The following is a 25,114-nucleotide window of genomic DNA, read 5'->3' on the forward strand; positions in this document are numbered from 1 at the left end:
TTTATTTACACTTCACCCTTACTAAAGTTGTTTTTTTTAACAACAGAAAAGGTAACTGGCAGTCAGATACCATTTTAATTATTTTCAGGTCATTCATTGTCAGACAGAAGCAGCACTGCACGTCACGCTAAAAAATAAGTTAAAAAGTTAAAGTTGGCTTACCCTTTTTGTCGTCTGAAAGACCATGCCAACCCAACAAAATGTTTACTCCATATGAAATGTGAATGGATTCACCGAGCTGTCGTTAAGAGTCGGCGCAAGTTGATTCATTCTGTATATTTTTTCCTCCGAGTTTTTGGTTTCAGGAAACGTATGAAGAAAACATCCGTTCGTGTCATAACATATGTCGTAATGTCTAGAGTAGTTTCTACAAGTTACAAAAAAGCAATATGTGATCGGCATGTTCGTTTTTGAAAGATTACCGGAGAAAAGTAGCACAAATTACGTTGTTTCTATGTGAGGGCGGGTCTATAATGTCCCACTTCGGCTTTAGTTCCGCTTTACGATGCGCCATCACGGTCTAAAAATAGCCTGCGTTCGGTACGCCATTTGGGAGACTTGGCAGTTCAGACCGCTGCCACATTTTGGAAAAATGTGGCCCAGATTGATTTAAACCACATACAAAAGTGACCCAGATCGGATTTGAAATGGTCCACTTCTAGGCGACTTGTCCTGTTCAGGCTGTCAAGTTTATGCATTGCTCGAATCTGAAAAACCCGAAAAAATCGAATTCGTGCATTAAGACCTGCAGTGTTAACCTAGCTTAAGCAGTTTTCAGCAGTGTTGGGAAAAACCAGGGGTGAAAGTGGGCCAGAACGGTCAGGAACCCAATTCCGGTATAAGATTCAGTGCCAGAACGCAGTTCCGGTATATGATTCAGGGCCGGGATGCTGTTCCGGTACACAGTGCTTTGATTCCGAAAATATGACGGCAACTGTCAAAACGCTATGTAAAAAAAAAAATGCTAAGCTGCCACACATGCATCTCATCTCGAAGAAGAAAACAATCTACCAACATCAGATTTACATGCAAAAGTGTTAACAACAAGTATAATAACGTACTTGTGCAGCGTAATCCGTTTCCACCAATATTTATTAAAGTATTGACCCGAATATAAGTTGGCCATGATTATAAGACGACCCTCTCTTTTTCAAGACTCACGTTTGAAAAAAGATTTTTTGAACACCAAATTATTTTTTATACAGAAAACAAATACAGTACATCTGAAACAAATGATTATAACAATATATTTGAGAGATAAAAGCATGTTATTTTGCCTCATTCAAATCTTAATATCTGAACATTTAAATATGTAAACTAAAGTGCAATCACATTGATAAGTGAATGGCTTCTGGTTTTTGAAATGTAAATAAACCGATCTATTGTGATAAAACAACAAAATTGCAATAACTGCATTTACCTTCAAAGTAAAGTCTAACTAACGGTAATCATGAAACAAATCTGAATAAGGAAAAACATTGCAATAAAATAATGCAAACTGGTTAAACTTGAGAGTAGCTGAGATCTGTCATGAAAGAATATCGCTTCAATGATATCAATCTACAATTTTGAATGAAAATCAGTTTTTACATGTGTCATAGAAATAATTGTGCTAAAACAGTTTTCTTTGTATTTCAGTAGTTTAAAAGGTTTGACACTCCCCCCAAAATGAAAGAAAATAAATAAATAAAATTTCTGGCTCTGTGGCGACCTTCACATTGGGGAGTTCCGGCAAGAAATTCTAGCCACTTTCACCTCTGGGAATAAAGCCGTTATAAATTTTTTCAGTAACGGGGTAATCTAACTAATTATTTTTTTCCGCCGTTACAACGCCGTTACTGTTACTGCCGGTCAAAAGCGGTGAGTTACTTACTTTGAATAAATTGAAGAAACTACCAGCCATAGCGAGTCTACTCTGCTCTGTTTATTTGTTATCCAAGACTTTAACAAAGTAAACACACATAGCCTACCTTTGCAAGAACGATGGAGTTGCCGTTTGATACGGTCATAATGTGCAGGTCCTGCACCCATCCGCAGCAAAACTGTTCGTAGCTTTGTAGCGATTTGTAATTTCGGAATCGCTGATGAGTTAAGTAACATTCACCAAACAATAAATACAGCAGAATGTCCATTTCGCGTAATTGTGGAAGCCCGTCGACATCTTTACTCCAATTGTCTTCGGCTTGCTCGTAAGGGTCAACATTGTTCACATCCTTAAGTTTGATCACATATCTGTTCTTCACTTTAGTAATGAGTTTGTCTGTTTATCGAACTGGCAAGTTAAAGTTTAATGTCCCGCGAGTCAGACCTGCTTCCAATATGGCTGCGTTGTTGTCAAATCTCAGGTGATCCCCCACTCTGTGACGTAAACGCTCAAGGTAGTGCACGTACTTCAGAGCCGGTTGTTTATATGTGAATTGTCTCACCCCATGTTTGTATATGTGCATTTGTTGTTAATAAAGTTCGTAAAAAAAAATAAATAAATAAAAAAAAAAACTTCAGAGCCTGTGTTTTCACACACAAACCGGAACAGCGCGTGCAGCAAACACACACACACACACACACAAAACAGATGCAGTGGGATATGATGGCAGAGCATTCAGAGGAAAATTTGTTCTTTACGAGGTGGAGATATAAACACTATTTCAAGTTGGTCGAAATTAAAGGAAAGAACGTGCATGTAAAGTGTAACTTATGTCCCGGGGCAAAGCTTTTGTCGACATCTGTGGTAAGCAATTCAAATCTGTTTATTTTTGTTGCGCTTCAAGTGTAGGATAAATCTGTTGTTGGTGAGGTGCAATAAATATTAAAAGGTTCTATAACACAACTACCTGTCTGTTCCTCTCTATTCAACTGACTCGAATACTGCTCAGAAAATTTCAAATTCTTTGACATACAACAACTTCTTTTTAAAGTAACGGAAATAGTTACTTTCCCTGGTAACTAGTTACTTTTACTATAGAATAATTCAGTTACTAAATCAGTTACTTTTTGGAAGAAGTAGTGAGTAACTGTACAGTGGGGAGAACAAGTATTTGATACACTGCTAATGGGAAAACCCATTGGCAGTGTATCAAATACTTGTTCTCCCCACTGTAACTAATTACTTTTTTAAAGTAACATGCCCAACACTGGTGTTCAGTAATGCATTGCGCTAATGTCATACAGTAGTAGACTACCATACAGCAGGTTTTTCCAAACCGGTTCAAGGCCCCGGTTTTTGTTCCAACCCATCCAGCACAGACAGTTAAGCCAATGAGGTTTCTGCTATAACAAGCAGCACCTGACTGCAGTCAGTTGATTGCACTTGTAAAACACCCAATAGGTGAAAAGGTGTCATCTTGTTTGGTTGGAATTAAATCCTGCACCCACAGTGGGCCTTCGTGGAATAGGTTGGAGGCCAGTACAGTAGTGCTTCCCAGTGATTCTAACAATGCGCCCTTGTCGTTTTACTTTTGTAAGCTAGCCATTTTACATATGTACTAGCATGCCATAGACAGTCATATAATGTGCAGCCATTTTCTTGGTAAAGCAGTTCCAAGTACGACAATAGTTTTACTAGTGCTTCAAATTGTGTACTATTACATGGTTCTTAAGTTAAATATAGAATGAAGACTCAAATGTTTCTGGTCATATTAAGTAATTTTAGTAACAACACATACCCCTTCATCTATCAGATGATGATGATTTTGGGTCTTACCTTTGTCCATCAGTGTGAGTTTGCAGTTGGCTGCCATAAAGACAGGATTCAGGTCAGATATGGGGCTAGCAGTCATGATGTTCCCGCCAACAGCCTGAAAAGCAGCAAACACACATTTTTCTATCATTACTTGGACAAGAGTCTGGAATAGCCTATCCCAGGTGTCAGCAATGAGTTTCATTATGAGTATCGTTTTTTTTAGGGTTAGGGTTTGACTCACTCACCGCAACATTGCGAATCTGCTGTCCCGCAAACCACCGCAACTGCTCCAGAACGGCAAGGAAGAATTGGGTCTGATGAGAAGGCAGTTCCTCAACAGCCTTTTTCAGTACGACACCCACATGGGTGAGTGTGCAAGCAGCACCAAACATGATGCCTGTAAGAAAGTCCCACAGATATTTTTCCAACCATCCATTTATTCTCATGAGTTGAGTCAAGATCTGCCACAATCATCACCATTATCGGTGTGTGTCACTCTGTGGAGTTCAGGAATGAAGGATGGAGCCAGGATTACTGGATACAACATATTCTTGAATTTCACTTCTATACCTGCATACACGGTAAAGCAGGGGCTTGGGATAATGAGCATTATTGAATGTATGCCTGGGTGTTGTAAACACGTACCCACTTCAGTGTTTCCCACCACCACTCGGGCATCAGGGTGTTTATATTTCAGATCAAGAAATTCGTCCAAGTTGGCAGGCTGCATCCAGACTGCTCTAGTACTGCTGAAACGTAGTGAGCGAGTCTTCTGATTTTTGCTCAGGGACTAAATGAGGCATAAGCGTAGATGTGTAAAAGCAAAGGGAACAGACGTAAACATACTTTGTCTTAAGCAGAACTACTGACATTTTTTTTTCAAAAATTGGGGTGAAGAACTGATTCAGCTCTTTAAAATTCATAAGGTACAGAAATAAAAGTAAACTTATTTTCATTGACATCTACACAACTGTTTGTAGGCTCACAAATATCAGGTGAACTGTTTCGTTTCTCACCATTAGCTCTGGAGGGAAGATGACCTCCTGCGTTGGGTCAAGCGGTGCAAAGTCCGCAACATTAAACAGCCCTGAAGACGTCTGTTAACGTAATGTAATGTTAGGATGGTCTTAATATATTGTAACAACTGCATCATTATAGTGACACACATTTACGCCTACATCCACCTCCTTCTCTTCTGCTTTCCCATTGGTCATACAGCAGCCGTTGACCCACCCTTTCCCACCACAGCATCCACCATCCTAATGGGACAGATTTACAGACTTAATATAGAGCTTATTGTAATAAGCTTCTCTAGAGTGATTCCTAATTAGTTTGCTGTGTAAAAGTATTCAAGTTCGCTTAATTGTTCCAAAAATTATTCATTACATATATCTTTATTTGACTATCTATGCCAATGACACGCTAAAGTGACAGCCAGAACAAACCTATGTACTGCCATTGTCAGGAGAGATGCCCAATCCACCCTAACTGGGAGGGCTTGCAGTAATATTTACTTGTTGTCTCATTTTGCTATTTTTTATTTGAAGAGTTTTAATTTGTTTTTTCATTTTAAAAATAAAGACTTGCACAGCCCCTAACCCATTAAGTTGAGACGTTGTGAAACATAAGTAAAAACAGAATAAAATATTTGGCAAATTAATTTAAGTTAATAGACTTCAAGGACAAGATATTTCATGTTCAAACTGATAAACTTTATTGTTTTTGACGAATAATCATTAACTTGGAATTTTATTGCTGAAAAAAAAAAACAAAAGTGGGCCACGCAGCAAAAAATCTTATAAAGTTGAGGAATCCTTATCAAATGCCTATTTAAAGGCTGTCTGAAGGCTGTGATGAATAGCCCCTACTACCCAACTTGTAATGTACAGCAACAATAAATATGTAATTAATCAATCAATCAGTCCTGATACATTAAATAAAAAAATTGAGCTCAGACGATTGATAGATACTGGCCCATGGTATATAGCTACCAAGTTTCAAGATGACTGACTCCCGGATGACGGAGGAGTAGGACTTCAATGTTAGTGTCCACAAGAACGATAAGAAGAGGAAGAACAACTACAGTACTACTTGAGTGGCGACTTCACAGGCTTTCGGCCTGAAAAAAACATATTGCAGCAATGATGTTTTGGGGGAAGGCTGGAATGGATTATTGGTATTTCCATTCATTTAAATTGCGGAAAATTATTTGAATTATAAATCTTTTGAGTTAAAAGCATGCTCACAGAACAAATTCAACCCTTAATGAAGGTTGGGAAACAGATCGAACTGCCTGTGTCTTACCACAGTAAAGGTCTTGTAGGCCTCGAGAATGGGCCGATATCCAGTGCAGCGACAAAGATTTCCTGAAAAGGTTAAGCATAGAACAAGTAGCATGCAATGAAAAATCCCAATATTACATCATGTACAGTAAATTTCACAATGTTTGTAAACAATCAACCCCAGATTGAAAACCATAACAAGAGCTACCTTGAAAGGCCTCCTCCACATCAGCCATTTTGGGGGAGGTGTTATTTCTCAGCAGTGCATACATTGACATGACGATTCCCGGAGTACAGAAACCACACTGCGAGCCATGGGCCTTAGCAATTCGCTCCTAAATGCGACAAAAATTAAAAGGTCACTATATCAAATGTTTGTAGGAACTAAGTTTTGATTTTATAACCCTTTTATCTTTAGTGCCGGTTCAAAGTGTGCTGAATTATCACACAGTGGTGGAAGATGTATCGGAAAACTATCATTACAAAAGGAACTTGTCTTTCAAGTAGCGAGCTGAAATCATAAGCAGATTTTAAGGGAGGGCCAGGGGGGCCAGCCCCCCCCCCCCCCCCCCGGTGACCGAAAAGTGTCATTGCATGAAACTGACTTTCCTATATATATATAAAAGTTGTAAAGCAATAAAACTGCAACAAAAATGAATGAAATGAACAAAAAAGTATATTTTTATAATGGGTCAAAATTATTTTTCGAACAGATCATGTGACTAGCACCTTAGATGGTAATTTGCTTTGCATACAATTTTCAAAAAAAAAAAAAAAAGGGTAGGGCATTTTTATTTTTCAGATGATTATTTATTTATTTATTTATTTTAATTGAAGCAGCTTTTTTGGGATTGAATGATTTCGACACAGATGCCCTAATATGTCCCAAACACAAAAAGGATTGCTTCAATCAAATAAAACTTTTTCAATGAAAAATTAAGTGTTCAAATGCAAATTTTTCAATTTCAAGTATTTTTTTGTCGCATTCAAAAATGTTTTCTATGATTTGAATTTTTTTCTTTTTTTTGATTGATTTTTCCTTTTGAAAATATAAATTTTTTGACGCAACTTATTTTTTGATTGAATAATAAAGACAATAACGTCCTAGCCAAAATGTGGCCCAAATGCAAATCAACATCAGTTCATTGAAGCAATAGCTTTCTCATGCATTTTTTTTGAGTTTCAATTATTTTTGGGGGATTGAAGCGACTTTTTTCAAAAATTGAAATTATATATTTTAATTGAAGCAACGTTTTTATTGATTGAATAATAAAGACACAAATCTACCTCCATATGGCTCCGCTCAGGGGATACAATTTTTGACTACATTGGCACGACACCGGCGGGCGCACCATATTCAATGGTTGACGATCTTGGCGAAAAGTATTGCCTAAGCAGCCTGATTTAGAATTCCCCTCAAGAATGATGGGAAACAAAAAAACACTCATTGTCCACTTATTATTATAAATATTCATGTATGTTAATTTTATTGCTGACACTGCGTTTTTATGCTGACACTGTGTTTCGGGGTCATCAACATGTTGTGCCCCCCCTGCCCCATAAGTCAAACTCCGCCTATGGCTGAAATGTCTTACTAGTGAATACAAAGAGCATACTTTTACATTACAGTGTATTTTTTATCTATTACCTGCACAGGATGCAGCTGTCTTGCAACACTACCAATTCCTTCCACAGTGGTAACAGCAACCAGATGCAAGGAACATATTGGGGCAAGGCAGGCGTTCACTGCAAAATGACTGAGAGGAGCTAAGGACTTATTGACCACGTCACTAATGATCATCTTGAACCTTAGTTCCCTTTGATTTCAGACAGCAACATATGACTGCAGGCTGGCAGGATACAGCAGGTTTTGAGTTTGAGGTTGGTATTTGGATAGCATCACCGTGCACGCTCCACAGCCACCTTCGGCGCACCCAAGCTTGGTCCCTGGTAGGCCCACTGAAAAATTAAAACACAAATACAGACACACACAGACAATACATGGCATAGTTATCAAGGGTCATGAGGCAACAACTAATTCATGTGGTGCCATAGTGTAACTCATTGATTTTACTGTTTATAAAATGAAGCAGGACTGGGGAAGGGGCTCATGTGGGACTAAATAAGTGACAGTTTAGTTCTGCTGAATTTTAAAGCATGCGGAACATCAGCCTACTTATGACTGCATGTGACGCTTTGTAAGCATCGTGTGCTGTGCGGTAAAAAATAAAATACTGAGTAACTGCATTTTAAGGGGTCTTTTTTAGGGTTTTACTTTGGCACTTATGTTATAGATCTGTATGTAAAAATTATGTCAGTACTAAAATTAACCTAAAAAACAAAAACTCAGTAGTGCTTTAGGGCTTTCTCACATTCTCATGCTTTCTCAGACTCTATTCTTGGCCGGGTACCTTTTTTTTAATAAAAAATTATTTATCACCCTTTATAACGTCAGTGCAGGAGATATCTCAGCATTTCCTATAATATCTATTGAACAAAATCTGTGAATGAAATGGGAATATTCAAGCAAATATACCTAATGGATGCACTGAGGCTGGGTGTAGCAACAAACCAACAGAATTCATCAGCCTGAATAAATCCACGAAAAATAAGAAAATGTTAAAACTTTGGACAACTCGGATAAAATTGAATCACTGACAGCAGGAGACTGGCAGCTCATGTTTTGAATGATTCCGTGACTGAATATTACCAAAATTCATGTGTACATTTCTACTTATCCTGAATAAAATCTCTAAAAATAAAAAAATGGCTGATATCTGCGAAGTGTGAAAATATGTTATCCTCTAGCTTTACACTCTATAGCAGATATGTCCAAAATCCAGCCCTGGGGCCAAATGCAGCCCATGGTCAAATTTCATCCGGCCCCCAGCGTCTGTCATAAAATCGATAACGTTTGGCCCACACACATACTTAATAAATTGGTCAGCAGTACTGCTAGAAGCATATGAAGTAGCTTTGTTCCTCATTTACCCACTAAAAGGCAGTAGCACTCTAAGCAACATTACCCCGTATGACCCTTTACTTCCCCCCAAAAAAAGAAAGTTGACTACGACGACCAATGTTTCAAGGATAGGTGGAAATTGGACTATTTCTTCACTAAAATACGCAACAACTGTGTCTGCCTCATTTACAAAGAGACAGTCGCAGTTTTTAAAGAGTTCAATGTGAGGTGATATTACCAAACAAGACACGGTGACATGTACGACAAGATTACAGGGAAGATACGCAGCGAGAAATTGAAGCAACTTGAAGGTAGTTTAATTTCACAGCAGCAGTATTTTACAAGAGTCGAAAGAGAATGCCACAATGGCTAGTTGCGAGATTGTTGAAAATAATGATTTAAAAAAATAATGAAGCAAATGCGACACACAGAATGGCTTGCTAAAATTTGCTTAAATATATACGTAATGAGCGTCAGCCAAGGTCGGCCCCCCACATTTTTACAACACCAAATCTGGCCCCCTTTGCAAAACGTTTGGACACCTCTGATCTATAGAGTTGACACAGTGGCAGCTGCCCGCTTTCTCATTCATTGAGTTTTTTACAGTGAATTGGGAGGCTTACCACTGAGATATTGAGAATGAAGTGGCAATAAATAGATACAGTGCCTTGCAAAAGTATTCGGTCCCCTTGAATCTTGCAACCTTTCGCCACATTTCAGGCTTCAAACATAAAGATATGAAATTTAATTTTTTTGTCAAGAATCAACAACAAGTGGGACACAATCGTGAAGTGGAACAACATTTATTGGACAATTTAAACTTTTTTAACAAATAAAAAACTGAAAAGTGGGGCGTGCAATATTATTCGGCCCCTTTACTTTCAGTGCAGCAAACTCACTCCAGAAGTTCAGTGAGGATCTCTGAATGATCTAATGTTGTCCTAAATGACCGATGATGATAAATAGAATCCACCTGTGTGTAATCAAGTCTCCGTATAAATGCACCTGCTCTGTGATAGTCTCAGGGTTCTGTTTAAAGTGCAGAGAGCATTATGAAAACCAAGGAACACACCAGGCAGGTCCGAGATACTGTTGTGGAGAAGTTTAAAGCCGGATTTGGATACAAAAAGATTTCACACACCAAACATGTGGAAGAAGGTGCTCTGGTCAGATGAAACCAAAATTGAACTTTGACCTGACAAGACCTGAGACTGGGACGGAGATTTATCTTCCAACAGGACAATGATCCAAAACATAAAGCCAAATCTACAATGGAATGGTTCAAAAATAAACGTATCCAGGTGTTAGAATGGCCAAGTCAAAGTCCAGACCTGAATCCAATCGAGAATCTGTGGAAAGAGCTGAAGACTGCTGTTCACAAACACTCTCCATCCAACCTCACTGAGCTCGAGCTGTTTTGCAGGGAAGAATGGGCAAGAATGTCAGTCTCTCGATGTGCAAAACTGATAGAAACATACCCCAAGCGACTTGCAGCTGTAATTGGAGCAAAAGGTGGCGCTACAAAGTATTAAGGTAAGGGGGCCGAACAATATTGCACGCCCCACTTTTCAGTTTTTTATTTGTTAAAAAAGTTTAAATTATCCAATAAATTTTGTTCCACTTCACGATTGTGTCCCACTTGTTGTTGATTCTTGACAAAAAATTAAAATTTTATATCTTTATGTTTGAAGCCTGAAATGTGGCGAAAGGTTGCAAGGTTCAAGGGGGCCGAATACTTTTGCAAGGCACTGTATATACACATAAATTGGATGATGATCAACTGTAGTTTTTGGATATTATAAGCGGCATAGGTTACACCTATTTTAATTTGGTAAAGGGCTTTTCATTTGAATAGCACTTTTCCACCTTCAACACACTCAAAGCACCGTATTCACCTCCAACAGCATCAGGAGAAAAGGTTCAGTATCTTGCTAAAAAATGCTTTGACATGGTCACCAGTGCAAGGGATTGAAGTTGAACCCACCACTTTTGGATTGTGAGATGACTACCAGTGAGCCATGCCATCCCCAAAATGACAGGATTGTGAAAGAAGCTTATAAATATGCTTCTGAAAATAACCTCAAACTTTGGCAGTGTCCTGGGAGACAGATATCAGAGTACTGTGGTTTTGTGAACAAAGTGACATTTGAAATACGTTCATGAACAGGTTGACATCTCAGACAACAGACTGATGTCTGAGATTGCATGTCGTGTCTCATGTTTTGGAACACTGTGATATTATGAGATGACTTATTAGACAGGATATGGTCCATTTTAGGCTTAAAAGGCAAGCCTTCAGTGATACGATGCTAAGGGATGTCCCGATGCTGATTTTTTTAACATATCTGATTGAATTTTGACAAGATATGTCTTGCCGATACCAATCCACTGGTGATTCCATACCATATTTTTAGACCAGTAAAATAATGCAAGAAAAATAATGCAACCAATAAATGACAAACCATATTTTTTGTATTCAAGTGAGCCCTCCTGATACTTCATCAGGAAAATCTCTGTTTCTAAAGAGCAGTAGTTCCACACAGCAGACATGTTTGCCTTGTGTTTCAATTTACAGTAGCCGAAAAGTGTGACGATGCTAAAATGCTGGATTGAAGCCCATCTTGTGACCAAATCCAATACTGTCCGATATCTCACTACTCACAGACATCGCTACTCCTGACATCATACAACCAGTCTAAAGCTCAGTGGGTTTCCTTTCTCAAGTACATGTACTTATCTTAAAATCATTTCTTTTTGAAAACTTCTTACTTTGAATATCGACATTTGAATACAAATACAGTCGTCCCTCACCACATGTGCAGGTTCACTATATTGCTGATCTTGAAATTGTAAACATCTCGTTTTGCATTTTGGGATTTCTGTGTTGTTGTTATTGCTGATCATTCTACCCACACAGTTTGAGATCTTTTCACACTTAAAAAAAACAACAACAACATGAAGAGCATTGTGTCTACCGAAAAACACAACTGGCTTACACAACTACATATGGATATTAGAGTAAACATTGTTAATAGTAATTGAAGCCTACTACCAGTCTATGACATTTTTTTCAGTGTGGTAGTTTTGTGAGTGCTTGTGTGTGTGAGACGTACACTTCCTCCTCAGATAAGTGAGTAAAGTCATTTCAGGATCTGCATGTGTCTCGATGACCTGCACAATAAAAAAAAAGACCTTTTACTTTTGTTCTGCAGTGTCCCCATATGTATAAGTCATAATTGTAAGTCAAAGTTGCTTTCAGCTTTTTTACTGTCAATTGGCCAAAGCAAGTTAGTCGCACGCAGAAATGCGTGTTTTCTTTTCACCGGGTGAAATCCGGCTTGGGAATGGCAGTGGTTCGGTACTAGGGCACTGACTGAGAGCAGCATGTACTGTAGAAGAGCACTCCTGGTACCTAAATAAGTAATCTATGAGTTGCTGAAATAACACATTGGCTCACATGTAATGAAATAAAGTCCATGGCATGATTGTGTTTAACAGATGTTAAAGCCTAAACTACAGTATAAGCGGTTATTCATTTACAGCTGCAGGCACCGTTGCTTACAAAACATTGTTGTCATCAAATTTACAGTTCTTTATCAATTGTCACATTGAGACCATCTTGAATTGTAAACCTAAGATATAAAAGTATAAATGGTAAAATGAATGTGTATATAAATAATAAACATAAGATAACAACCAAAGCCTGGCAAAAGTTTGACAATATTATTCAGTGCAATAGATGTGTATTGTAATGAGTGTGTGTGTGTGTGTGGGGGGGGGGGGGGTAGATAGATGGATGGATGGAAAGTACTATGAACATTTCTGAGGCGCAGCTCTATCTGGGCCTTTTTAACAAAATTCTCAGTCATCACACTCACATATAATGTGATTAATGCACTTATTGCACTACATTACTATGTATTAGGTAAAGGCATTTATATGAGTAACAATTCACTGGGACTTTAAATTCATAATTATTGCACTTTGTGATGTATGTGTAATGCAATTTATGTAGTGAGATATTTCCAAATACTGTACTATGTGAGTAGCATATTTTAGTATGGTAAAGTAGGTGTGATTAATGTAATTCATGTGTTTACATTTTCAAATCATAATTCATGTGATGCATTTCATTACTGTACAGGAAATTAAATTAACCATTGAAATATGAATCAACCTGTGTAATTGTTGCAGGTCAACTTAATAAATGGATGACAGTTACCTTCCTCCCATTAACGAAGAAAACGAGCTCGTCTGATGAGGTCGTGCAGTCGCCCATGTTTCTGTCCAGCTCTTTCATTTTCTAGCACCTCTCTTTCCTCTCACTCTTTAATAATATCCAGCAGCAAAATCCAACAGTGATCCATTGAAAGGCGGGAATGCCGTTCTAGCCCAGCCCCCTGCCGCAAGCCAATAAGTTTCAGCTAAATTGGCCACACACTCAAGTCAAGAATATGTAAAATGTTTTTGTTTCTTTGCAGTTTATAAACAACACAAAAACATTCACCAAACAAATCAATATCAATATACATCAGTCCAAATTGTGTTTGTCAGTGGGTGCTTTGAGAATGACATGCAGCAGTTTCTGAACTTTTTCAAATGTGAACTTAAGTGCTCCTGCTTTAAAAAGGTTGGGAAAGACTGATCTACAGCACAGTTGTGAACTTTGATGCTTGACAAAGCACGGCAAGATCGAGGGGACTGTATAATTATTTACAAGTGGGCTAGTATCTAGAGTCAAAAATCTATAAATACGGTGCACTGATTGTTTAAATTTGTTTTTACTACATGGAAAGTTACAGAACACCACTAAAATTACTTTAGCATACCGTTCAGGTCCAACTTGAGCCACTTTCTACATTTGACAGCAATGGATATATAAATAATGTTTTGCAATTTATTCACCCAGGAGGTATATAAAAAGCAGTGTAGATTGAGGTTGTTTTGGTTACAATTTGACACTATAATGGATAACAGATTTAGCCTCTCAAATCAAGGGAAATTGTAATAGTTGTTTGAATTTGAAACTGTACCCGTCTGAAATGTATTTCCCTATGCGCCAGTAGATGTTTACTGGTGAGGTTGAAACATTCTGGGAATTTTCTGTGTTCCTACCACATTATCAGATGTTTCCAAAAAAAGCACCTTTTGGTCATTAAAGGGTTAGGGGGGATCCAGAAACAGTGAAGACTCCAAGTTATGTATTGTATATGTGTATAGTAATTTTTACAGGCCTTTAGCCTGTTAAGTCGAGGCTCATGTTACTGTTGGGCGTGTGTTCGCTATAATCTTTTCCCCATTTATTCCTCCATTATTTATGGATGGATGGATCACAATCAAATTTGATAAGTATGCTCTAGGTATACATATCCATTGATCCCTGATTTTGTATTTTTTGCATCAGGGCTGATTGATTAATTGGGGACTTATTGTTGCCTGTAGGTTAGGAGGTTTTTTTTTTTTTTTTAAAGGGCAGATGTACAACATGAAAAATACACTTCCCTTTCCTCTGAGACATTGAGCAATGATTGATCACCAATTTAATATCAGACAGGCTATTTACACCTTTTGAAAACAAATTCTAGATCATCATTCCAGAACGAACCACATTTCTCAATTATAATCCAGGGACAGTTCCAGTCTGTCGAATGCATTGACTTGTTGTGACCAGCATTGCCATTGTGTCACGCACTTGCTCTGTACCCAAAATTCACATTTCACGCATGTTTATGCGGTAACACGTGTTTAACTTGTGACTATTACAATTCAGCATGCCTCTGACGCTTGAGATTTGTCAATACATACCGTATGTGACTAAAGTGTCTTGTTCAAACATTGCGGGTCAAAATGTGTTCACATTCTGGGCATCCTTCAAAAATAGTATTAATACTAAAGCAAGATTTGTGCACAGAATGAAAACTTTCATCCATTCCTTGACTTTCAAAGCTTTTATTTTCTTCATTAAAGTATGTCTATAAAACACGTGTGAGCACAACTTCAGTCATGCATTTTTCACAGATATACAGTGACACAAATACCTTTGAACAATTGTACATCATTGACAATTTGCAGTCATTTTTGGCAACACTGCTGAAAGATGGCCATTGGTCGAATAATCCATAAAATATATTCTTTATCAATAATATTTATACTGTGTTTTTTGTCATGTTAGTTTTTACACTAATTTGTTGATATGGATGATTAATGATTATGGGGATTTCAACAAAGGTGAAGGAAAATTGTGTGAGGCTGCAACAACTATCCGTTATCGATTAATAAATTAGTTACCAACTAATTTGATAATTGATTTTTGCCGGCAGCTACTGTATGAGCAGTCCCGTGTGGGTCCTTGTTTCCGTGTAATGAGAGGCTGCGCCCATGATTAGAGCGAGAGAGAGTTCACTGCTGCAACTGCTGCTGCTGGGTTGCTGAATCAATAATATTACGACTTGTTGAGAGTTAGATTGTCTTTTTTGTTGTTAGATCCAGTATGCCTCCAGCAGAGTGAGTAAATGAAGGCAGTTGTATTGTTTGTATTCATTGTTGATGAGACTTTACTACTTAGCACGGAGTGATAAAATAGTTAGCGATCATGCTAATTAGTGTCTTAAATGTCCATTCGTATTGTGTTTTGTATCACCACTTGAGTTATTGTTAGATAGTAACAATTCATTTAATTCGTTTCTTTTTATAAATAAACAACACACATAAACCCATTCATATGACATCTTAGAGAGTTTCTTTTCAACACAAACTCAAACTGGAAATTGTCTAGAGACTCTGCTTTGAGATTGGATTTGAATTGTATTTATGAACAACTGTTTTATAAGGACAACTGATTCATTACAGTCTGCTTCCTCCTTATTGGATGTTGTTGTTTGGTTTGTTTAAAGAAAATAAATGAGTCATTGACACAATTTATATCAGCGCTTTGCCCACAATGGAGAAAATGTGAGTCAGCAGCACTTTTCTTATTTGAATGAACAGGACTTTTGTCTGATTTGCGTACTAAAATAGACTCTGAGCTTTTATTAAAATCTTAACTTTTATGTACTGTAGCAGACTACAGTACAGTCAAGTCATGAAGCTTTAATTTTTATTTTTTATGAAAAAGTCATCCATTTTGTCTTCATTGTGACTCGACACGCCAATTGTGAAGGTAATTGAAAAAAGTGACATTTATCCGATTAATCGATTAATAATTAATCGATGATAAAATAACTGTTAGTTGCAGCCCTACTACCTTGGCTGTCACTTCATACACAGAAACTACAGTGGTACACAAGACTAAAATAATCCTTCGTCATTTACCCTGCTTTCTCACTCTGCCTTGGTTTAATGACATGAAAGGGTTTGTTTGCTAGTGGATACAGCAATGTTTTTGCGAATATGTGACGTCCGAATGAAAAGGTACATTAAGTTATAAAAGGTGTACTGTGTGAAGTGCCATCTTAGCGAGTGAAAATGCTTTTGTTTTAAAGGGACCCCCCCCTATGGCTGGACAAGTAAAAACTTAGGGCCACTAAATCTGCCCACCGTTATTTTTTCCCCCCACACATTAAGACGTTGCTCTTTTATGGGAAACAATTGTTCCTTCAAAAAGGTTACATTTTGGGATTCAAATGTTTTAGACTATTTTATTGAAAACAGTATAGGCTTGTTTTTTTAAGACAGCTGGGAAATGACTTACTGTAAATGTGTTTGTGTGTGTGTGTGTGTGTGGGGGGGGGGGTCATACATCACATTTACATAGAAACGTGCACCATTAGCAAGGCAAAGTGATGCTTTTTCATTTAATCAGAATTCAAACACATTTCGGAGGTAGAGTTTAATCCACGTCAATATCCAAATACTTTATAATAAATTATAATAATTTAGTATAAATGACCTATACATGTTCGTAATCTTCCAGACATTAAGACACAATCAAATTCAACACTGACCTGTTTTGGCTGACACAAGTGGCTGCACCATGCTCACAAACATGCTAAAATTACAAAAAGAAATGACGAACACCTTAAAAAAAAAAAAAAAAAAAAACACACACACACGTTTTCCTCCACGTTAAATCCTACTTAACCGAGAGATTTATATGTGAGCGCCTCCACACACAAATGTGCACGCACCCAGAAATACTGTAAATTGTTGTTGACAGAGTAACATGGCACATAAGAGGTGGAACACAAAGAGCTGATAAATACAGAACTGTGAAATTGGATGTGTTATGTGGCTTGGCATTATTTGATGTTCTTCAGCAGTGAGGTGCGTGCGTTCACAACCGCCTTAAATGCATCTTCGCTACCGGGGGCCACGCATTTGTCTGGGTGCAAAAGAACCGCCAGTTTCCTGTATGCCTTGTTGACTTCCTCCCTTGAAACAAGCAAGAAATATGTACATGAAACACAGCAAGTTTAATCTATTTCATGACCATGTCCATATCTCAAATCAACTTGTACACCAGAGAAGAAGCACAATGTTGGATTTGGCCGGATGAATGGCCTTAAAATGGATTTCCATAGGTCAAGAACCCACAGTTATTGTAAAGCACTTGATTGGAGTTAGTTTTAATCAAGTCTTTCTGTGTCAATATCATATATACTGTACAACTCAACTACACGCACACTTTACCTGTTTTAGGACTTCACTCTTTTAGTTCAATTGATGTTGGCTGTGAGTTTGAATTAGTTTGTCACTAATAGATTTCCAAGCTATTTCAACCTGGAAGGCAGGCAACGAATAAAAATGTGTTCATTGCTGCCAGAAGTTCAAATTCAAAGGGATTGGGCGTCCCTCACAGTCAATGGCACCCAATGAGTTAAATTCAATGGGCATTATCTGCTGCCACTTTTCAAGACTGACTTTCCGAGGACCCATTGTGGGAAAAAAAGAAATAAGACAAAATACCTTCACAAAAAAAAAAAAAAAAAAAAAAAAAAAGGAATTGGAAAAAAAATAATAATAATAAAAAATTTAAAAAAAACATTTACAGCAGATAAATTGTTGTGAAGTTTACTGCCACCATCTAGTGGCGGAAAGATCTAATTCATGCTCATAACACTATAGCTGAGTGGGTTGAGGAGGACTAGCACATTTTCAGGTGACAGAATTGCCCCTCTAAACAACATGTTCGGGTTCAAAATGGGATGAAAGTGAGCCATAATGGTTTATTTTGGGAACTTTGACAAATACATGATATCGAGACAACATCAAAAAACATATTTTATATTATTTTTAAAAATGATATATATTAGGGGTGTAACGGTACACAAAAATCTCGGTTCGGTACGTACCTCGGTTTTGAGGTCACGGTTTGGTTCATTTTCGGTACAGTAAGAAAACAAAATGCAAATAGTAAATGTGCTACTTGTTTATTACACACCTTTGTGCTTTCAACAATAGGAACATTAGCCTGTACAAAGCTAGAATTCTGCTCAAAAAGTAGCGGGTATTTACAGATAATCCATCAACAATTTGCCTTTCAGACCCCATGTATTGGTCAGCTTTTTCTGAAAGAAAGACGAAAAAAGAAGTCCTGTGCTAAAGAGAAAAGCAATCCCAATGACAAAGATTTTAACATGTATTTTACAAATGAAATGCCTCAATGAATCATTTTTTTCCCTTATGAACGGTTTTCAAAAGCTTTATTGGTGGATTTTCTCAAGTTAAAGCGCCACACAGAAATTCATAAATTTAATTGTATAAGCAGGAACTGTGTATTATTCTTATTATTTGATTACAGGTGTGTTAGCTCATTTCAATTTATTTTTTTTAAATGGGCTATTATTTATTTTATTATGTGTTTATATTTTAAAAATGTGATGTAGTGTTCATTTATATTGTATATTTTAAGTTGTATAATTTTAGTTCCTATGTGAATATCATTTCCTACTTGTTTTGTTGTGGTAGGAGGGTTTTGTATTGAACACGGGGCCGTGTTGGTTATTATTATAGCAGAGAAGACAGCAGTAAATCAACAAAGACAAGTCAACTGTGCCCGGATCTACCGCTCAAGAGATCTGATGGACTCGAAAAGTGGGTTACGATTGCATATTACTTTGAAAATCGACCGGATCCACCATATTTTTACACGAGTGACTTTCGGTCTGCCCTGGCCTAGCTACCGGTAGTAGTATTAACGCAGGAGGGTCGCGTCTCGCGTCAAATAATAAACTCTGCCGTTCTTTTCGCGTGCGTCGTGTTTAGCTGCTTCTGGGATGCATCTAACACGCGACCGCACTGCGACTGGTGCACATTGGCTTATTGACTTTAACGCCCGCGTTTCACTGCGTTCTCGCGGCGGCCACGTTGTCGCGCCGTTGACGTTTCTGGGTTATACTGTCCTACTGTGTTGGTCCTCATTATAGTAGAGAAGACGGAGTAAATATAATCTACACAAAGAAACTGAAACCCGATCGACTCACAGCCTCGAAAAGTAAGGGTTACGTTACGTCAGAAACTCGTTCGGTACGCCTCCGTTCCGAACCGAGCACAACATACCGATACGGTTCAATACAAATACATGTGCCGTTACACCCTTAATATATATGTATATATGCATACATACATGCATACATACATATTCCTACATATTCCTAATGTGTTGTTTTAAGATGACCTGACAACTCACCGTGTGGCACCGGGTTTGACCCCAAGCATATCCCAGGAGTCTTTGCTGTTTCTGATACGTCTGATCGTGTCAGCTTGCTCTTTGGTGAAGCCTACGCTGACCTCGGAAACAGGGCGTTTCCCACCGTTCTCACACATGTCAGTGATGGAAGAAAAGAAGGCCTGGAAACAAAAAGCACACCAGTCTAAATTCCTGTTAAGCACCAAGCGAGGCTCCAAAACATTCTTCCACCTGGAACATCTCGTTGATACCCTCTCCACTTTGCGCTGACGTCTCAAAGTAATGAAACCCCCGGGACTCTGCCCACAGACGACCCTCCCCCTCGTCCACCACTCGCCGTTTCGACAGGTCCACCTGTAGACACAGTTGGGTCACTTCCTGACTAGGTACCTATTGTAAATTGAGCCCAAGGGGGGCAAGTATGACCTTGTTTGCACAGACCACGAACACGATGCTGTCCATGTTAGCTTGAGAGCCCATTTCCTGTTTCATCTCACCCAGCCAGCTGTCCAGGGCGTCGAAACTCTCCCGGAGACCGACATCGTACACCAGCAGCACACCCTGGCTGTCCTTGTAGAATTCATTTCGCACCTTAAGAAGATCTTTTTGTTAAAAACCACCCCCTGCTGGTGTGTTTCCACCAAGATAGTGGGTTCTGTACTGGTATACGGTAATCACAGTTTTCCCTATCACTGTCATTTTACGGTTTTTGGCAAAACGAACATTTACAACCAAAGTATTCAAGGACTCACTTCGTAAAAGAATGGATGGCCAGCCATGTCGAAGATATTGACTTTGATTTCTCTGTCGCGTACTTGCACCCTGATAGCACAAGCCTTAATGGGGTCAAATTGTAAATACCAATGTTTGACAATACTTAACAGAGAATACACTTACTTGGTGACGCCGTAATCAATACCGATAGTGGCCAAGTACTTGGGAACAAACCTCTTCTCACAGTAACGTTTAATGATGCAACTCTGCAAGGAGAAATGATCATGTTGTTACATGAGCGTGTACCAGTGACGTGCGGTCAGGGGAGGCAGGTGAGGCAGAGCCTCACCTGTCATGACAAAAAAATAATTATAGCATCAAATTTATATTAATATTTGTCCATTGCTCTTAATGTATAACTCATTTCAAACATTTTTTATAGTCAAAATCGCTGAATTTGCCCATTTCATGTTCAAATAACGAAATGAAACGAGAGGTGCGGCAGCAACGAGTAAAGCCTCACCTCTGATTGCGCAATCCATAACAAACTGGGTTGATACATGGAATTGGAGCGTGCTGGTTGCCGTACATCTGCATGTCGCCATTATAACGTTTCCAGATACGTTTATTTGACCTGATTTTCCACAGTCTGGCTAATGTCTTTAACCCTTAAAGTTTAATGTTTGTTAGCGACATATGTATTTTTGCTGATGGGAAATAAAACCGCAGTGAAAAGGCACAGGTTGCGGCAGATAGTACTCTGCCGCACTGAAAGGGGGCGTACGTTAAAGTGAAACTGGACTTTCCGTCAAAAGTGGACGCGATTAACAACACCGGAGCTAAAAGGTTTGCTTCAAACTACGGGACAGAAGATAACTTGCGCTTTTCAAACGGACTAGTACACCCGAAAAGACTGGCTATGTGGCTGTCCTTCGAAAAATCGCCCTTGCTGCTTTCCCTGCCTTTTCTTCTCAACTTGTGCCAATGTCTGGACTAACGCAAGATATTGTGACATTAAAAAACTACCACGAAGGCTTAGCAAACACGAGAGCTCGGCCACTCACATTTAAAGCCTGATTGCTTTAAAAACTTTTGGAAGCTCAAGGATCGATTTGGCTTTGACGAACAGCGGAAGCTCAACGGTAGCATCCACAACGTCCAAGGTAAAGGAAAACCGAAAGAGTTTGAAAGACCTCATTAATGCAACCTGCATCTAAACAGGAGTTAACATTTCGTGGTAACGATGAGCGTGTAAGCTCTTCTAAACGTGGCATATATGTAGAACGATTACATGGTTTTGCTGAGAAAGATGAAAGGTTAGCTAGACATTTGGACACACTGTGTTTTCTGGCTTGTCCAATAGAACACAGAACGATCTAATTGAAGCAATCCTCTCCATCCATACAGGCGGAGAGATTTTTTAAAGTAAAGGAAAATAAGGAGGACTTTTACAAAAAGGGCGTAGGTTTGCATAGGGACGGTAGGGACATAACACTACCAACTTTTCAGGATGCTAAAATTGTCCCCACCAACTTTTAAGCAACCTTACCTTTTTTGCTTGATATAATGTTCAGTTATATAGAGAATTTAGATCTTTCAATAGTTCCATATGTTGTAAGGATAGAATTGACCCTACCATTATTAAGTGAATTATTTTCATTATGTTTATGTTTGCTAATAAAAACCAGACATTTATTTAGGAAGTTTTCAAAATGTTTCTTTTGTATTTTTTGAAAACAAAGGTTTGAATCGAACAGTGTATCATCTGAACCAATGCACGTAAAAGTTATTATCAGTAGATAAGGATTTATTTTGCATTGATCATTTTTGTCTATTAATTAATTAGGTTCATATACATGAGAAATGTGGCCCTTTGCCCCCTTCATCCAATCTGTTTGGTCTTATTAATGTCCCGTCCCCAGCAAAAAGTGTACCTACATTCAGGTTATGCTGTTATATCGTCCCTACGAATGTTGAGACCAAACCTATGCCCTTCCAAAGTAACGGCGGTTTTTGTGGTGAAGGACAGGCGCAAGACCACAAACAGTTTTCATTTTAATCTCATTAAAAAAAAAAAAAAAAAAAAAAAAAAAAAAAAGAGCTTAGACTAAGAAAAATACAATAGAATATTTAAAAACTAAATTTTGGACTTAAATAAAATATCCTTTGTTTTTCTTTTCACACTTTTTGTTTAGAAGTCTCTAATAAATTGATTAAAGTATCAGAATTAAGGTTTTAAAAACAACTGAATATTTCACTAAAGGTCAGAATTGAATTCTGTGGTTTTGTACACCACTCTTTACTCTCATTTATGTTGCATGAATTATAGAATTGCGACGGCCAACACATTGAGGGTGTAGAGCAAATGCATGTTATTTTCTTACTTTTACGTATCGATAATATGTACCGTGTGCGCATGTTTTGTGAAGAATGCTGATGAGATATGAAATAACCAGTAGCCAATTGAATAAGCTACCCTTTTTGGTTTATATATTTGGAAATCTGACACTAAAGGAGTCAGTGCCTCACCAACCATGAACCTTACCGCACGTCACTGGCGTGTACCATGCATGTAGCATGAATAAATGAATTGCATTGTTAATGAACCATTTTAATAGTAGTTGCTATATGCGCTCACTCACCGCTTTTATTCTATTTTCATTAACCGTTTTATCTATGCACCACAGGTGTACGAAATGCGTGACACCCCTTGTTTGTTCGTTCAGACCTAAAGGCCATTCCGTAATAATGCTGAGGCGGGCCCATACAGAGATCATGTATGATTTGTGATTAATAAATGACAATAGATGAAATACATACATCACTTATATTGCACTACTTCTAATAGTGATAGATGTTCAATCCATATAAACTGTTCAAATGGACACCTCTTATCGTCAACAATGTGTGAAAAGCAGTGCATATTCACCAATGCTTTTCCTGTCATTTATGGTGAGGGCGAATTCAAGGACGTAGGTTTGGTCTTAATATTGGTAGGGACGATATAACAGCATAACTTGCATGTACACTTTTTGCTGGGGACGGGATATTAATGAGACCAAACATATTTGATGAATGGGGGTCAGGGCTACATTTAATCTGTATTGACCTATACTAACTTTCACACGCAAATTTATAACATCTTAATCTGATATATATATATATATATATATTTTTTTTTAAAATCTAGTCAAATTATTTTCTCCATCTTTTTTTAAGTGTTAAAGGCTAGTTAACAGATTAATGTGTCAGATTACTTTAAGTAGATATTACTATTTGTTTGTATTGAGCCCAAACATCTAAAAATTGGTCATCTTTCACCTAAATCAAGAAAAAAAAAAACTTTCAAATAATGTTTTGAACAATATTCTTATATTAAGAACATTTCTGACAAACAGGTTTTTCTTTTAAGATTAAATATACAAACTTTTTTGCTTAAAATAAGTCTGTTAAGCTTAGTTACAGCTGGCTGTTTTTATTTCAAGAAATCTCAGTGAGTAAAATCGACTTGAAGCACTGTAGCAGTAGCAAAATTAGTGGAGCGTTCCCCACCTCCACAACATTGACGTCTTTTTACATTACTTACAGTGGGTGCTGCTGCTGGCGGAAAAAAAACTTCTAATATCCCTTGTCTTTAATGGGGGGCGGGGGAGGCGGCATGTTGTATTTCTGTCGGGCTGTGTGTGTTGGGGGGGTTTCAAGTCATCACCCAATCAAACGTACATTTTTCCATTGAAAAATGCACTGGCACTGGCAGTGAAAAGGGGTCAGTGTAAGTCTGAACATAATGACAGTACTGTAATTCACTTAATAATGGTAGGATCGCCGCGAATTATTACAAGGAGAACGCAGGGAAAGAACTGCTGTCAACCATGACTCTCGCTTAGACGTTCACATGCAGAATATCCTTCCTCGGCCACGCCCCTTAAAGACACAATGCAGTACTACAGTACAAACCACAATGTTCAAAACGAATTAAACTATTTTACAGTTTTATTTTCTTCATAAATGTTTGCGCTATTTACCGTTTCTACAATCACATAAAAATCGTGGCGGCATTTCGGCAGCTGTAATGGATTTTGGACTTGATCACATACACAGTAACCATAAAACGCGATGGATGATTTATATTTACAACTCACCTTCCCGACTTCAGCATTCCCGAGACTTATTACCTTCACGCGGAGCGGCTTCTTGTTTTCTCTTCTCTTCGGCACGCTCGTTTCCATTTTTGGAATCCTTTGAAAAATCAAAACTTTGGAAGGAAACAATGAAGGAGACGATATAACAACACACCCTAATGGCGTACACTAACATTTAGCACGAGCCATGAACGCAGCGCGTGAACAAATCTTTAGGGCAGTCACGTTGTATTAATTGTCATGAGTAAATATAAAAAGGATGGGCGTAAAAGACATGATTTGGTGAACTGTTGTCGTCCTGGGCAGCATAAACACAGAGAGAGTACGAGCTAGCGCCATACCGCTAATGCGCCAAAAGCTACTGTGTTCGCTGATGTACTTCCGCTTGGTCTCTTCAAAACAAAGCGACACTGAGAACCAAGTTGTCAAAAATGAAATAATTTCATACATATATATATATATATATAATTTTTAAAATGAAATGAATAAAAACAATTTAAATGAATGAAATGTTTAAATAATTACTTCAAATTGGAATCCCAATCCTTATATGCTGTTAATTAGCGATACATAAAAGAGGCCTGGTCGTCACATTATGGTATGATCTTCACTTCTTAAAATCCACTTTTACATACTGGCTTTTATGTGGCGTTGTATTGTGTAACCATTCATTCATTAGTAACTGCCAAATACTATTGTTATCAATTT

At 38.0% G+C, this 25,114-nt stretch overlaps 2 protein-coding genes across 5 annotated transcripts in view; both read right to left on the bottom strand.

Moving 5' to 3' along the window:
- The window catches only part of xdh (xanthine dehydrogenase), a 28,491-nt gene extending 15,204 nt beyond the window's left edge, over positions 1-13,287 (bottom strand). The window contains exons 1-12 of one of the 3 annotated variants that reach the window (XM_057829599.1): positions 13,146-13,287; positions 12,037-12,094; positions 7,824-7,920; positions 7,610-7,718; positions 6,170-6,296; positions 5,984-6,045; positions 4,864-4,938; positions 4,696-4,776; positions 4,325-4,469; positions 4,157-4,249; positions 3,925-4,076; positions 3,701-3,794 (exon numbers count right to left, since the gene is read on the bottom strand). In XM_057829599.1, coding sequence (XP_057685582.1) covers positions 3,701-3,794; positions 3,925-4,076; positions 4,157-4,249; positions 4,325-4,469; positions 4,696-4,776; positions 4,864-4,938; positions 5,984-6,045; positions 6,170-6,296; positions 7,610-7,718; positions 7,824-7,920; positions 12,037-12,094; positions 13,146-13,223 — 1,171 coding nt within the window. In that variant the 5' untranslated portion in view covers positions 13,224-13,287. Of the gene's footprint in view, positions 1-3,700; positions 3,795-3,924; positions 4,077-4,156; positions 4,250-4,324; positions 4,470-4,695; positions 4,777-4,845; positions 4,939-5,983; positions 6,046-6,169; positions 6,297-7,609; positions 7,719-7,823; positions 7,921-12,036; positions 12,095-13,145 lie in introns of all 3 variants that reach the window. The other 2 variants (XM_057829598.1, XM_057829600.1) reach the window with 2 other exon arrangements.
- Positions 13,288-14,826: 1,539 nt separating this feature from the next.
- dnajc27 (DnaJ (Hsp40) homolog, subfamily C, member 27) lies at positions 14,827-24,784 on the bottom strand. Of its 2 annotated transcripts, none has more exons than XM_057829627.1 (7): positions 24,440-24,784; positions 20,448-20,530; positions 20,303-20,372; positions 19,977-20,141; positions 19,782-19,904; positions 19,551-19,711; positions 14,827-17,293 (listed from the first exon to the last, which is right to left on the bottom strand). In XM_057829627.1, exons 1-7 carry the CDS (start codon positions 24,491-24,493, stop codon positions 17,161-17,163), a joined length of 789 nt encoding a protein of 262 aa, XP_057685610.1. In that variant the 5' UTR covers positions 24,494-24,784; the 3' UTR covers positions 14,827-17,160. The 2 variants fall into 2 exon arrangements, with proteins under 2 accessions (XP_057685610.1, XP_057685609.1); XM_057829626.1 differs by having other exon boundaries at positions 14,831-17,293; positions 24,407-24,783.
- Between the last annotated feature and the right edge of the window lie 330 nt (positions 24,785-25,114).

Source organism: Corythoichthys intestinalis, chromosome 2 (genome assembly GCF_030265065.1).
Source record: "Corythoichthys intestinalis isolate RoL2023-P3 chromosome 2, ASM3026506v1, whole genome shotgun sequence".
Lineage (NCBI taxonomy): Eukaryota > Metazoa > Chordata > Actinopteri > Syngnathiformes > Syngnathidae > Corythoichthys > Corythoichthys intestinalis.